Source organism: Lemur catta, chromosome 6, assembly GCF_020740605.2.
Source record: "Lemur catta isolate mLemCat1 chromosome 6, mLemCat1.pri, whole genome shotgun sequence".
In the NCBI taxonomy this organism is placed as follows: Eukaryota; Metazoa; Chordata; class Mammalia; order Primates; family Lemuridae; genus Lemur; species Lemur catta.
The window spans coordinates 41796200-41810760 of NC_059133.1; the positions used below are offsets into that span (position 1 = coordinate 41796200).

Here is a 14561-nt window from a genome sequence, read left to right on the forward strand (position 1 = left end):
GAAAGGGAAAGAAAAGAAACAAAGAAAGGAAGGAAGGAAGGGAAAAAAAAGAAAGGAAGGAAAGAAAAGAAAGGAAAGAAAGAAAGAAAGAAAGAAAGAAAGGAAAGAAAGAAAGAAAGAAAGAAAGAAAGAAAGAAAGAAAGAAAGAAAGAGAGAGAGAGAGAGAGAGAAGGAAGGAAAGAAAGAAAGAAAGAGAGAGAGAAGGAAGGAAAGAAAGAAAGAAATAATGAATAGCAGTGTGGAAGAGAATTTCAATACTGAAGGCAGAAACCACTTAGGATTTGAAATAGTCTAGCCATGAGATGACAACCTGGATTAAGGCAATAACATTAAGGATGCAATGAAAAAAATCAGAGATGTGAAGGGGTAAATTCATTGGACAATGTCCTTGTTTGAATGTGGGAGAAGGGGAAAAGATATTAAAAGTCATTTATTTAAAATATTTATTTAAATAAAAATATTTAAGATATTAAAGATTTAACTACTTTTGCTCCCTCAAGAAACTTTATTAAAACAACACAAAGGATTTCCTTTTCAAAGCACACAAAAATAGCATAAATTGGAAAACAACCACAACAAAAAATTAGAAGCTTGAAAGGAGATGAAAAAGTGATCTAAGACTTTACAGATACAGGAAAGCTGAACTTTGATAAGAATTAACACTTTACTTTCTATTTATTTATTTATTTTAACCAATAGAACGTAAGAATTGACTCTTAAAGAAAAATGAAAGGGACAAAGAGAAGGAACATGTCTCAGCTGAGAACTGCATTTACAATACCATAATAATATAAGCACTAAATATTGACCTAACCAATATTATATCAACTATACTGGAAGATGGAAAGATAAGGAAGGGTGCATATGAATAGTGGGGGCTGAAGGGAGAGGGTAAAAAGCTAAATCCCTATCTTCCAAGATAGGAAGTCAATGGTTAATGGCTAAAACTAAAAATCAAAGCAGTAGCAACACACAAATGTTACAGCATTGAGACATATGGAAGTAAATGTATCACAAGAATCAGCTGACAGTGGAAGGTCTTGCCACTGAGAGGAGGATTTGGGTGGTGGGGAGGAGAGGAACAGTTTCTTATAACAACAAATCTTGTGGAAAACATGCACATATGTGACATTGATTACAAAAATATAGACTTTAAAAATAAATTATACTGCATAGAAATAGGACATTGGTTTTTAATAAACCTTTGTTTAAATCTTAGCTCTGCTAATTGCCTAGCTGTGCTTAAGGAGGACACATGACTTCACTTTTCTCAACCTCCATTTCTGTAATACAAGAGCAATAATACCTAAACCTTAAGGGGCTGTTATGCTGATTAAACTGGATGTGTCTAAGGTGCTTAACACAGTAGCTGGCAGATATTGGATGGTTAAAGTGCCTCATTGGTTCTGAAGCCAGAGTGATACCAAATTAGGCATTGATTTAGAATCTCTGGCAGAAATTAGAGACACCTGGATATCTAGTTTTTAATGAGGTGGTTGTCCTCATAATCCATGATAAGCAGGAAACCAATAATCATAAGGGAAGCCAACAGAATTGGTTTGGATCAAGACCTTAAAGGGGCCAAGAAGCAGGAAGTGGGAAATGGAGTGGGAAAGTATAAAGTGAGATATCGTCACATAGGGAGCCCTGCAAAACAAGATCTTATAGGTGGAAGAAGGCTATTTACTATGAATGGCCATGATGGTGAACAGCTGAGATGGGAGGTGGGTCCACAAAATTAAGTTTTACGTTATGGACGTCAATGAGTCCTCAACATAGGTATCTGTTGTCATTGAGGATAGTAGTGAAAATGAGAGAAATACTACAGACCAGTCCTTAAATCATGTGGAAAACAGAAGCAGATCTTGAGAGGTTGTAGCCCATATGAACAAAGAAATGGAAAAGGTGATATTAATATAAATAAACTAAGAACACCAAAGAGATGCTGAAGCATCCATGGCCCACAATTGGAACAGACCAGCTTATCCATCCCTAACAATTCCATTTTGTAGAAAAAAGATCAAAGACCTGAGGACTTCTACTCCCTCGCTTACCCTCACCATCCTGGCTAAATAAGAAGCCAACCGGAAATGCAATGTCCTCAAGAGAAAGCTAAGCTTCAGCGATGCCAAGAAATGTGTTTGAGGGAAAGAATAAAAGGAAATAGACTTAAAGTGAGGGAGTATTTGCCTGGAAATTCCCCAATCTGAATGGAGAAAGCACGTATGAAGTTATTAAAGGATAGATATAGGATGTGAGAGTATGAAGATACGTAAAGAGAGAAGCAATAGTGATTGTTTTTGAGACTGGGATTAGAAAAAAAAAGTCTGATTCATTTTCCTTGGATAACTTGCCTTTTTGGTTTTATGCCATCATTCCAGTCTATCAAGTTTGTGTCTCAAGCAAATTTGTTACATATTCCACCTATGCTTAAACTCATATTGAACAAGGCAAGAGAAAGGGCCGACTTTTATAGCACATAACCAACCTATCAATTTGGCTGGATTTTTTTTTTCCATTGACATTGACTCCTAGATCTTATAGGGTATACTTTAGGTTCCTTGGCAGGAATTATTTGCTGTTAATACCAACTACTCCTAATTTCTTCAAATTAACCACATGAATATCATACCAAAGTAAGTTTATACCCTATCTGAGGTACCTCCTTGATTTAGTAATTTATCAATAAAAGGAAATGAAGTAAGCCTGCAATGACTTACTTTTTAGAAAACTCAAGCAGGCTCATATATAACACCATTTCCTTTTCAAGATATTCACAAAAGATTCAAGATATTTACTATGTATGTGGTATATGCATATATATAGTTAATGAAGTGCTCATCTATTCTGGCACTTTAATATCTACAAATAGCTTTTAAAAATAAGGCAGCAGTGTGGGAAAAAAAATAGGTTCACTTGGAACATTAGAAACCCCACTCTGAGTGAAAAGTCTTAAGATTATTAGTCTTGGTAGCCAGTGTGAGGGATGTACTTGTGCTCAGATGAAAACTTCCAAACTATACCATACTCAAGTGGCTTCCACTGCTTCAACTCGTATTGCAACAGATGAAGGTGTTTATGACACAATGGAAGTGTACTTATTCCTATTGACTACCCTTAAATACTACATATCCGTCATTTAGAGGGGAAAGAAATATAAACAAAGATTAAGTGGACTTGAATTTTGCATGGAGGTAGTGTCAACCATCCAGACATCTAGACAATATAATCTGAAATTAAATCAAGCAGGACCATTTGGTATCAGAGTCTGCCTGACTGAACTGACCTAATGTTGAAGCACAACCCAAAACAGCTGCCCACAACCTTAGGCATCAATCTGTTCCCTAATAAAATGTCCATTGACTGTCAAATAGACACTGTATTTTCCCATATTACTAAAAATGCTTAATGCAGACATATTGTGTTTTTAATTTTTGCGATTGTTGACTTGAGAATGATCAGATTTCATTAAGCAAAATATGAGATATATCTTACACTTGTGTTCTCATGATCATGTTTTTATAACAACCTTTACTAAGAGAGAATGGATAAAAGGCAAGCACATTTAAGTCCAATTTGAAGAAGATAAAACTGAAGTGCAAACAGTATAGTGATTTATGTTAGGGTCAGTGAGGCAGCGGCTTGGATGAAACCAGAATACACAGTTCAGATTTGAAATGAAAATGACCTCAGTCAATGGGAAACAAACCAAAGGGTGCCTCAAGGCTGTTTCTGCAGGATAGTACATTTTGGGAGGAAAAGCAAACTTCATAGCTTAAAAAAAAACAAAACAAAAAACAGAACAAACAAAACAGCCTGTGACTACCTATTTGGTTGCCATCAAATAATCATAATGGTAGCATTTATTAATGCTTAACCATGCCAGGCACAACATTAAACATTTTATATCTACTCCTCACAACTATTTTTTCCTCTTTTAGTTTTTTTTTTTTTTTTTTTTCCTTTTGAGATAGGGTCTCACTCTTGCTGAGGCTGGTCTGGAACTAATGAGCTCAAGCGATCCTCCCGCCTCAGCCTCCCAGAGTGCTAGGATTACAAGTGTGAACCAACTCGCCCAACCCTGAGGTGTTATCCCTACCTAAAGGCGAGAAAGTGAGAGCTGAGAGGTGATGGTCACAAAAGCAGCAACTGAACCAGATCTCAAATCCGTGACTGACTCAAAAATCTGTGCTCTTACCCAAATAGTCTAATCTGTTTCACATTCACAGGTACAGTGGACATTTTCTAATATGAACAATTCAATCAGTTTGACTGGATATTTTTTTCCTGACATTTGACTCCCAAAGCTTATAGCTTTGAAGAAGCTTTAAGCTTCTTCAGAGCTTATGGGATAAATGTTACATCCCTTCCAAGAATATAAAGCACCTTATCAAGTGACCCAAGCATCCAGACTCCACCCTGAAGCCACCTTGAACTTCTTGAGAAAAAAGCACCTAAAGCAAGTTGTATTATTTGTCCAAAAGTACCACCTATCAACACAACTCACATTATTTGTGTTTACATAGATATGAAACTAAATTGTGACTAAGGAACTTTGGGTCAGTGATAGCAGATAAGTGATAAGAAAGCAAAAAGAAAAATAAGGTACGTAAAACTTCTAAGGTTTTTAAAAGAAGCTTAACAAGGAAGACTTTGTGTTTTTTTTAATCCATGGTGATGCTTTCAATGTGAGCCCTGGACAATTTGGCTGTATTCTCACTCTTTAAATTCCTTCCCTAAGAAGAGATGTGTTTCTGCTAAGACTCGACCCACCCATTTTATAAGCTGTAGTTTATGAAGCCCTTCTCAGGTATGAAATGTCAATGAAAAGGATTATTTTCCACTCTAACTTCACTGGTCAATAAAACTTTGGCAAGAGTCATACTAAACAGGAAGAGTTTTATTATTAGTTAACAGGATGTGAAGAATACTAGTGAGAACCATTAAGAGTTTCTCCTCCTTTGGGAAGTCCATCAGCCTTTATATAAAATCCTCAGAAGCTCTGTTAACCAAAGAATAAATATTTGTCCCAAAGTTATTCAGAAATTTAGACTGAGGGAGTTAAAACTGAGTTTTTAGACTTCACTTCTTTACACCCTGACATGTGCCAGAGAATGTAATCTTGGATTTTGTCCTTTGGGGGGAATGGGGGGATGTATAGGAGCATCTGTTTATCATAGCATTACTTAAGAGCACAAAAAGTACAAGTACTTAATTTCATTCAGAAAACTTAACAATCTACTCTTTATATATAAACTATTTGTTAACTTTTCTTATGACTTCCTAGTCAGCAAATACTACATTTGGCTCATTTAACACTTCATTTAGCTAATAAAAAAGTATGTGGCCAAAATTTTCTTTGGATGCATACTCACTCCATTCTTGTGCCCTGACAGTGACTGCAGCCTGCAGTACAAATGCTGCCATTCAGAAAGTTTAAGTCATTTCTCTTTGAAAAAAATAGCACAGCTGCCAACATGTACTTTCACTTTAAGAAATTAAAGTGCTATTTTCATTTAAAAAAAAAAAAAGTACCTTGATGGCTCTTCCACTGGAGAGCAATTTGCTTTGTAAAGTGATCATTGACACTCATGGAAGAGATTCTAGTCCCTATACAACAGCCCATACACTTAAAGTCACCTAAAAACAGCTCTATTTGTATTTTTTTTTTTTTAATTTTTTTTTTTTGAGACAGAGTCTCACTCTGTTGCCCGGGCTAGAGTGAGTGCCGTGGCGTCAGCCTAGCTCACAGCAACCTCAAACTCCTGGGCTTAAGCGATCCTACTGCCTCAGCCTCCCGAGTAGCTGGGACTACAGGCAGGCGCCACCATGCCCGGCTAATTTTTTCTATATAGATTTTTAGTTGGCCATATAATTTCTTTCTATTTTTAGTAGAGACGGGGTCTTGCTCTTGCTGAGGCTGGTCTCGAACTCCTCACCTCAAGCGATCCACCCACCTCGGCCTCCCAGAGTGCTAGGATTACAGGCGTGAGCCACCACGCCTGGCCTATTTGTGTTTTTTTAAGCAGTATACCGGCCCTTGTGCCTCCAAACGAAGTGTGTTGGAAACATCTATTATTGACTGTCACAGCAAAAGCCCATCTCTGCAGTTAATAAGTCTTTTTAATTAAAAAAGCTGAGCCAGACTAGACTGCTCATTGATCACAGCTAAGCTTACGGGAATTTGTTTTCACTCTGTCAACTTTTCACATAGAACAATATACTATAAAGATATTTGAGAGGAAGAGGCATACTTAATAAGCTTATCTATTATCGTAACATTCTGATGTTATCTACACAAATTGAAGCAATTAGGCAAATATGATATTCCAGATTTCTGATAGTTCTTAGAAAAGACTTTTGATTACAGCACATTATTTTCTTTACATTAAGTTCACAATGTAGTTTCCCAGAGGCTGAGAGAAGTGCTTTGTATATCAAAAAAGAGTTGTAGAAGTTATATCCAACATATGTGTCCCCTCTCCTCCACCCTTGCATCTAACAGCACCACACTGTTTCTTCTCTATGTCAAGATGGATAATAAATAAGAGTCTACTTATGGAAGTGAGAAAAACATTTGTAATTAAACAATCCTAAAAAATCTACAACTTAAAAACCCCATATGATAAGATCCCAAGGGGAGAACAAGCCAAATATGAGTGCATCATTCAAATGGCAGTATATACACACTATAAATACAAGCACACTTAGTATCAGATAATGACATTAGATTCTGACGGAAACCTTTCAGATTCACTTCAAGTAATTTAATCCTGTTCCATGTTCAGAAGGAACACTGAAAGCTTTTCTTCAAAATATAAGATTTGAGGGAAAAATCTACATAAAATGAGGTTGTGATACTGTCATCACTTTTAACTAAAAATGGCAACCAGAACTAGAGCAAATCCACCTTAGAAAATCGAGGAACTTTTTAAAAATTTAGGGACTTGTCTACCTGATGATAAATCAAAAGATATGAAATACAATATATAATGGCAGTTAAAATGCAGATTTCTGATCTCATTTCCAGAGATTTTGATCCAGTAGGTCGGAAGTAGAATCTAGATATGTATTATGAAAATATGGACCAAAGATCCAGAAATGAACACTCTGAAGGTATTTTAATTAATGGAGGCTCAGCACATAAAATCATTAGCATGAGTCAAATTGTTACTATTCTCCATTAATTTATAACAATGGTCCTCAGCTTTTGAGGAAAATCAGAGAACACTTTGAGAAACTATATAACCTCTCTTTAAAAATACACAATATACACACAAGTCTTCACACACAGTAAGAGGTTCGTGCATCCTCCAAAAACCCCAAGATGCCCAAGCTAGAACATTATCCTGGGATATAGCTGCACACAAGTCAGGTGAAATTCTAGGTTCTTCAATAAACATTTTGGGTTACTCTATACAAACTGTCTTTAATATGTATAATTATGTGAATTTCCCATAAGAATTAGTTGGCATCCATAAAAACGCTTGGCAATGTCAAGAATCACTCATTATCTATCCCAAAAGGCTGTTTCCTTACTGTTCAAAAAAGATTTAATTTCTAATCACCAAGACTAAAGTTACTAATATATAAAAACATGAAGAATCTGAAATACATGAAATTATCAAAATAGGAAGGTTCTTAAATGCAACAACATTTCCCACAGATTCATACCAAAATTAAAAATATAGATGCTCCTTAACTTAGGATGGGGTTATGTCCCAATAAACCCATCGTGAATTGAAAATGTCTTAGGTCAAAAATGCATTTAATACACCTAACCTACCAAACACCATAGCTTAGCCTAGTCTACCTTAAACATGTTCTGAACACTACATTAGCCTACAGTTGGGCAAAATCATCTAACACAAAGCCTATTTTATAATGAAGTATTGAATATCTCATGTAATTTATTGAATATTGAAAATGAAAAACAGAATGGTTGCATGGGTACTCCAAGTATGGTTTCTACTGACTGCGTTGCTTTCACATCATCACAAAGTTGAAAAAGCCCAAGTCAAACCACTGTAAGTTGGGGACTGGCTATCTGTACTATTAACATTTAAAATTAGAAACTACCTGAATTTTAACAACTTTAAATATCACATGATATAGCACATATTTTACATGTTATAAGGGTGCAGACAGAGCATCTTGTGAAAATTGAAACAAATCTTTAAATATTTAGACTAACAAATTTACCTGAACTATGTATTTCAGCAATCTCAATAGCTCAAGTTTACACAGTATTTGCTAACTGGATTTTGTGGACTGATTAAGACTTCATCTAGCACTGTATCATCACTTCCATATCAAAAAATATGCTACAGATTCACATCATTTAGTAAAAATTATGTTTTAACAAGTAGTTTTATAATAAAACTTGACAAAAGTTCAACTTACTAAATATGTTAAGATTTTTAAAAATCTGAAGTAGATATCACATTACATAGCAGAAAAAAACTCCCAAAAAACCACTGTCCAGGAAGAACAACGAGGACATCAAGATGTTCCAAGCAATTTCCTGAATAGCAGGAAATGAAAGGCTAGTGATGCTGAGTTTTTGATCAGTTTACTTTCTTTTTCTGAATAGACTTACTCATTATTAACTGATGAAAGATAACAAACATAATATTAAAAACTAAAATCTAATGGCTCTACCATTATGATTGTCAGTTAATGCTCAACTAGGAAAAAAGTTCATTTGGTTCCCTAACTTTCTGGGGGTGGGGGGGAGTCTACTCATAGGACCATTTTAGAACTGCACAACTTTTTCTTTATACTAGTATCATCAATTGTAGTAAGTTGCTTTACTCAGAAAATTTTATCTTCCAAGGCAACACTATGCTCACTTCCACACTGATGAGAAATACTTTCAGTTATAAAAGGGATCATGCAAAGCAAATAAAAACATACACTGGGGACAGAAAGCCCTATTTAACAAACGGTGCTGGGAAAATTGAAGAGCCACATGCAGAAGAATGAACCGTCTCTCCCTATCTCTCACAATACACAGAAATTAACTCAAGATGGATTAAAAACTTAAATGTAAGACCTGACACTGTAAAAATTCTAGAACAAAACTTAGGAAAACCTCTTCTGGATGTTGGCTTAGGCAAAGAATTTATAACTGAGACCCCAAAAACAAATACAACAAAAACAAAAATAAATGGGACTTAATTAAACTAAAAAGTTTCTGCACAACAAAAGAAATAAGAATAGACAAACTACACAATTGGAGAGAATATTAGCAAACTATACATCTGACAAGGACTAATATCCAGCATCTAATAAGAACTCAAATAGGCAAGAAAAAAAATAACCCCATTAAAAAGTGGGCAAAAGACATGAACATTTTTCAAAAGATATACACAAACATGAAAAAATGCACACCATCACTAATACTCAGAGAAATGCAAATTAAAATCACAATGAGACACTACCTTTTGGCCATTAAAAAATCAAAAGACAGTAGATGTTGGCACAGATACAGTGAAAAGGGAACACTTATACACTATTTGTGAGAATATAAATTAGTACAACCTCTGTAGAAAACAGTACAGAGACTCCTCAAAGAACTAAAAGTAGATCTACCACTACTGGGTAGTGGTAAAAAAGGAAAAGAAGTCATTATACCAAAAGGACACATGCACTCATATGCTTATCACAGCACAATTCACAATTGCAAAGATATAGAATCAACTCAAGTGTCCATCAACTGGCAAGTGGACATACATACACACACACATGTAGATAAACATACACTATGGAATACTACTCAGCCATAAAAAAGAATGAAATAATGTCTTTTGCAGTAACTAGGATGGAAGTGGAGGCCATTATCCTAAGTGAATTATCTCAGGAATGGAAAAACAAATACCACATGTACTTACTTATAAGGGGAGCTAAATGATGGGTATACGTAGTCATATAGAGTGGTATAATCAACTTTGGTAACTCAGAAGGCAGGAGGATAGGACATGGTGAGGGATCAAAATTACCTACCAGGTACAATATACACTCTTTGGGAGATGGGTACACTAAAAGTTCTGACTTCACGACTACATAATTTATCCATGTAAAAACAAACAAACAAAAAAAAACATTTGTACCCCTACCATCTATTCCAAGTTAAAAACATAAAAATAAAAAAGGGGTCATGTTTCTAATTTCCATAACTCATTCAAATGCTTATTTGAGTCACATTAAAATATGAGATGTACTGAGGTTCATGTTAGCTTTTTCTTCTGATAAAGAACAGACTATTTCTAAGCATAATTTAACTGAAAACACTACTTCAACTTCAAATTTATTTTAATAATATATACAAGAGTTAACAAATCACAATTAAAATATAATCAGTTATGTTAATTCTACATAACTTAAAATCATGCAATACTGCATGGTAAAAACAACAGCTTCGTTCATATACAAAAAAGTATTGTTTTGAGACTCGTGATAGTATCTTAAAATTTTGACATAAGCTTTTTGCAAAGAGTATTTTATAAAAATTTGAAGACCTGATTAATCAGTTAATGCATTAGGAAAGATAATAAACATTATTAGTAAAGTGAGGATACAAGCAATTAATTTTAAAATTACACCAAGTACAGATTTGAATGTAGTTCTCATGAAATAAATGCTACGAAAATAGTTTTGAAAAAGATCTCATATTGAAGGCATGTATTAATTTCGGCAAACCAGATTATATAAATCAATAGTCAAGTTTATTCAGTTAAACAAAATATGCCTACCTTTCTTATACTCATAAATAAGTACTTATAGTCTTTATATACAAGTGAAGAAAAGTTCAATGTAAAAAATATACTGCCAATCCACTTAATGGTTGAAATAGTTCTTTATCTACACATTAAATTGCATTGATGAAAATGTCCAATTTAAATCACATACAACCAGAATAAATATTTAAGCTGAGCATTGTTGTAAACAATAGGAAAAAAAACAAATCCTTTTTTAAAATTTACTAGGTAACAGTTTCTCAGCTTTGAATGCTATAAAGGCTCAACATTTAATTTAATCAAATTCAAAACCCACTAAACTTAGAATAAACAGAGTGAATGTTTTGCAAAGTGCATAATTTCCAACTCATCCACTTGTAATATTTATCCAATTCCAGTTCATCAGCAAGAAAATAAAATGTACTTGGCTATAAAAATACTAAGGAATGTTATCGAAAAGGAAAGGCTATTTGGTAGAAGTAACTACAAAAATAATTAGTTTAAATCTTTGTAAAGCTTTAATGCAAGAACATCAGTACATTTTCTTTCCATAAACCTTAAAGCATGATCAATACCAAGATTTTAAATTTCCAACTTTCAAGTACTTGAAAAGGAATTACAACAAAGTGTCTCTTCAAAAAAAAAAAAAAAGGCAAGAATGATCATGCAGGTGTTAATCTGCTGACATCTGAGGACACTGGTATCTGTGTTGGGCTGTCGTCTCTGGCTCCACTGGCAGTAAGTGTAGGCAAGGTGCTACTCTGAAATGCAGATGTAGGATGCGTCATGCCAAAATTTTCATCTTCACCAGTGTCTGAATCTGGTGTTGTAACTTCACTGTCCTGAAGTCCCAGGATCTCGCAGACTGCTTGTGGCAATTCCTGGATATGAAAAAACCAAACACAAAACCATCACTCACTAGAGAAGAAAAATAATCACAAAGTAATACTTCTGTTTAAAACTGCATTGATTCCAGAATCTCAACACTTGTTCTAACAGTATAAATGTCATGTACCCTTCTCACAACTTCCTTATTCACTCCAAATGAAATCCTAACCACCTTTTCTTTTTTTTTTTTTGTAAGTGGCTCCTAGATATCTTCCAAATTAGTTAACTCTTTATTCCACCCCAGCACTTCCACAAACATATGGTTTTCTAATATTTGGCATTTATCTCTTTCTCCTTTTGATAATAATATCATAACTCATTTATACTATCTTTCTCTCAGTAAATAAAAGTTCTTTAAAGGTAAAAAGTATCTGGCTGACATGTTTTAGAATACAATAGCTATCAAATAAATATTTGTAGAATTGAATCAACTGTTTGGATCCATGAACAAATGATACAAGGACCAAACAAGAATTCTCATGAAAATGCAAGAGCCACAAACAAGGCACGGTGGCAAGTGTCTGTAGCACCAGCTACTCTGGCTGGGAGGCTGAGGTGGGAAGATCACTTGCGCTTAGGAGTTTGAGGCCAGCCTGAGCAACACAGTGAGACCCAGTCTCTTAAAAAAAAAAAAAAAAAAAAAAAAAAGCAATGCCAAGCCCCAAACTAGCAAAAGTATACTCATCTAGCTTGAATTCAGATAATAACATCAACTTTGCTTTGTTTTTAGAAATAAGAGCTTGACTGATATAAATGTAGTGACACAGACTAAATAATACTATTCATTCAATTATTTCTTATTAGCATCTGTCTTTATTTGGAGATACTACATATTTAATATGAGAGCCTATTCTGTATTCATTAATTTGATTGTGCAATACACATCATTGCTAGGTTAAATTCTATAACCTCTTTAATTGTTATATAAACATTTTCATTACTTTTACATTTTGCTTTATTATTAAATGTTTCCTATCTGGCATAATTAGTCCAGTTTTCAATTAAATACTTTAAATCTATAATGGCAAACAAAAAGGCAACCAATGATTTGTGTCTGCCCTCAACTTGTTAAAACTACCATTTATTTTACTTCTAAAAAGAAAAATCTTTCTTGATCTCAACTCATCAAAAACAAACAAAAAATCTTACAGTTATCTGAAACACTTTTTACCTTGCATTTTACCATCTGTAGAGAAATTGCTTCTGCCTTGCATAGTATATCTTCCACATCAATTTTCATGGACAATTCATTGATATGCTAAAAAGTATCAACAATATAAAATGACAATTGAAACTGAAAGCACTATTATATTCTACTATACAATTTATTACCAGTTATATTTCACTGCAGATAAAATCCTTAAAATAAAAATATTCACATACTATAAATATGGAGGAAATTCAATACATCTTTCATTAGATTATTTCAAGTTTTAAAGCTAAGAATAGCTAATAAGCTTATGGAACACTAAATCCAGCAGCTGTCCCACGTCTGCTATCTCAAAGTTATACGCAAAAGACGATTACTTTTTTAAACACTAAACTACATAAAAGAAAGCATTTTTTGAATTTCCTTTTCTTCCTAATTATCCAGGTAAAAATAACTGTCCAATACGTATCTGCTGAACTTTCATTCTCACAGAGTCAGTCCTAGCACTAAGTGTTATTGATACAATTTAAGTTACTCAAGAGATTCAATAATGATCTAAGAAAATGTTCTATATATTAGGACCACCAAATAGAGGGAAAAGCCAAAATACTAAAATCTAAATTAAAAGAATAACTACCTTAAGTATTTCATTGAAGCCATAATGCTTTTCCATTATTTGCTGCTTCTCTGATTCCAGAATAGCACAACAGATAAGAAGATGGAAATTTTTGCATGGTAGTTCAGTCCACATTACCTATTAAAAAAAAAACAGAACTATTTAGTAAACTATATCAATTCTAAAATATTTTCCTCACAGATACAATGCTGAACACTGAATGACTTCTACGCAAAGCAGAAGTTGCCTATTTGGGGTAGTCCACTGTTTGTCTAGCTATGAAATGAGGGGCAGTAGAGTCTTACCTACAAAGTTAACTATCATCAAGTTTAACATTATGTGAATATGATGTTTCTAAATGAGGCTCTTTACATAACTACAGTAAGCAAATCACTGAGTCTAACCAATATGATAAATGTTATTATAAAGGAGCCACATCCATGAGGTTAAGTTTAAGGTGTAAGGGTTAGACACACTTTCAATATTTTTCTGAACCTTCAGTTTCTCACTTGTGAATCTTCAGTCCCTGAAAAGAAAAAAAAAGCCTAAATCCTAGAAATAAAAAAGATGCTGTTATACAGCACATGGGCTCAATAACACCCAAGGATAGTTCCATATTCTAAACACGTAAAACACATATTATATGACTCAGATTATCCCTGATTGTGACAAAAACTGAACCAACGACCCCAAATTTATACTCAAACATATAAAATGTTTAATCAATAGCTACACTTCTTAAATATAGATAATACCCTCAAATTTAGGGCCTTAATTTCCCCCGGGTTAATGTACATAGTATCTTTTCTGGAAAGATAAAAAGACCCACACAAACAATAAATACTATTAGAACATACCTAAGATGTTTTTAATGTCTTTCGAAAAGAGTAAATCAAGTTGAACAATTCTCAAACTAAATCTAATTGTTAGAAGTTTAAATACAATGCAATTAACTTCAAAGGTTTCAATAAAAGTTTCAATGTATATGATAAACACAGATTGGGACATTATTCTGGCTATGTCATAGTAATATTCTTAATTCATCCTTTAAAGAAGTTAAAATACTAAAAAACATTTAAGTATGGTTCCAGGTAGAGGGCATGTGAGTTCTACTCCTAATTTTAGAACAGAGGAAATGAGCATAAAGCAAAGATCCTTCAGTCAGCAT

At 33.9% G+C, this 14561-nt stretch overlaps 1 protein-coding gene across 2 annotated transcripts in view; it reads right to left on the reverse strand.

The window, feature by feature from the left end:
- Positions 1 to 11234: 11234 nt before the first annotated feature.
- The window catches only part of TBC1D15 (TBC1 domain family member 15), a 60714-nt gene continuing 57387 nt past the window's right edge, over positions 11235 to 14561 (reverse strand). For both annotated transcript variants that reach the window (XM_045553356.1, XM_045553355.1), the window contains 3 exons: positions 13415 to 13531; positions 12799 to 12885; positions 11235 to 11620 (listed from right to left, as the gene is read on the reverse strand). In XM_045553356.1, coding sequence (XP_045409312.1) covers positions 11402 to 11620; positions 12799 to 12885; positions 13415 to 13531 — 423 coding nt within the window. In that variant the 3' untranslated portion in view covers positions 11235 to 11401. The remainder of the gene's footprint in view (positions 11621 to 12798; positions 12886 to 13414; positions 13532 to 14561) is intronic.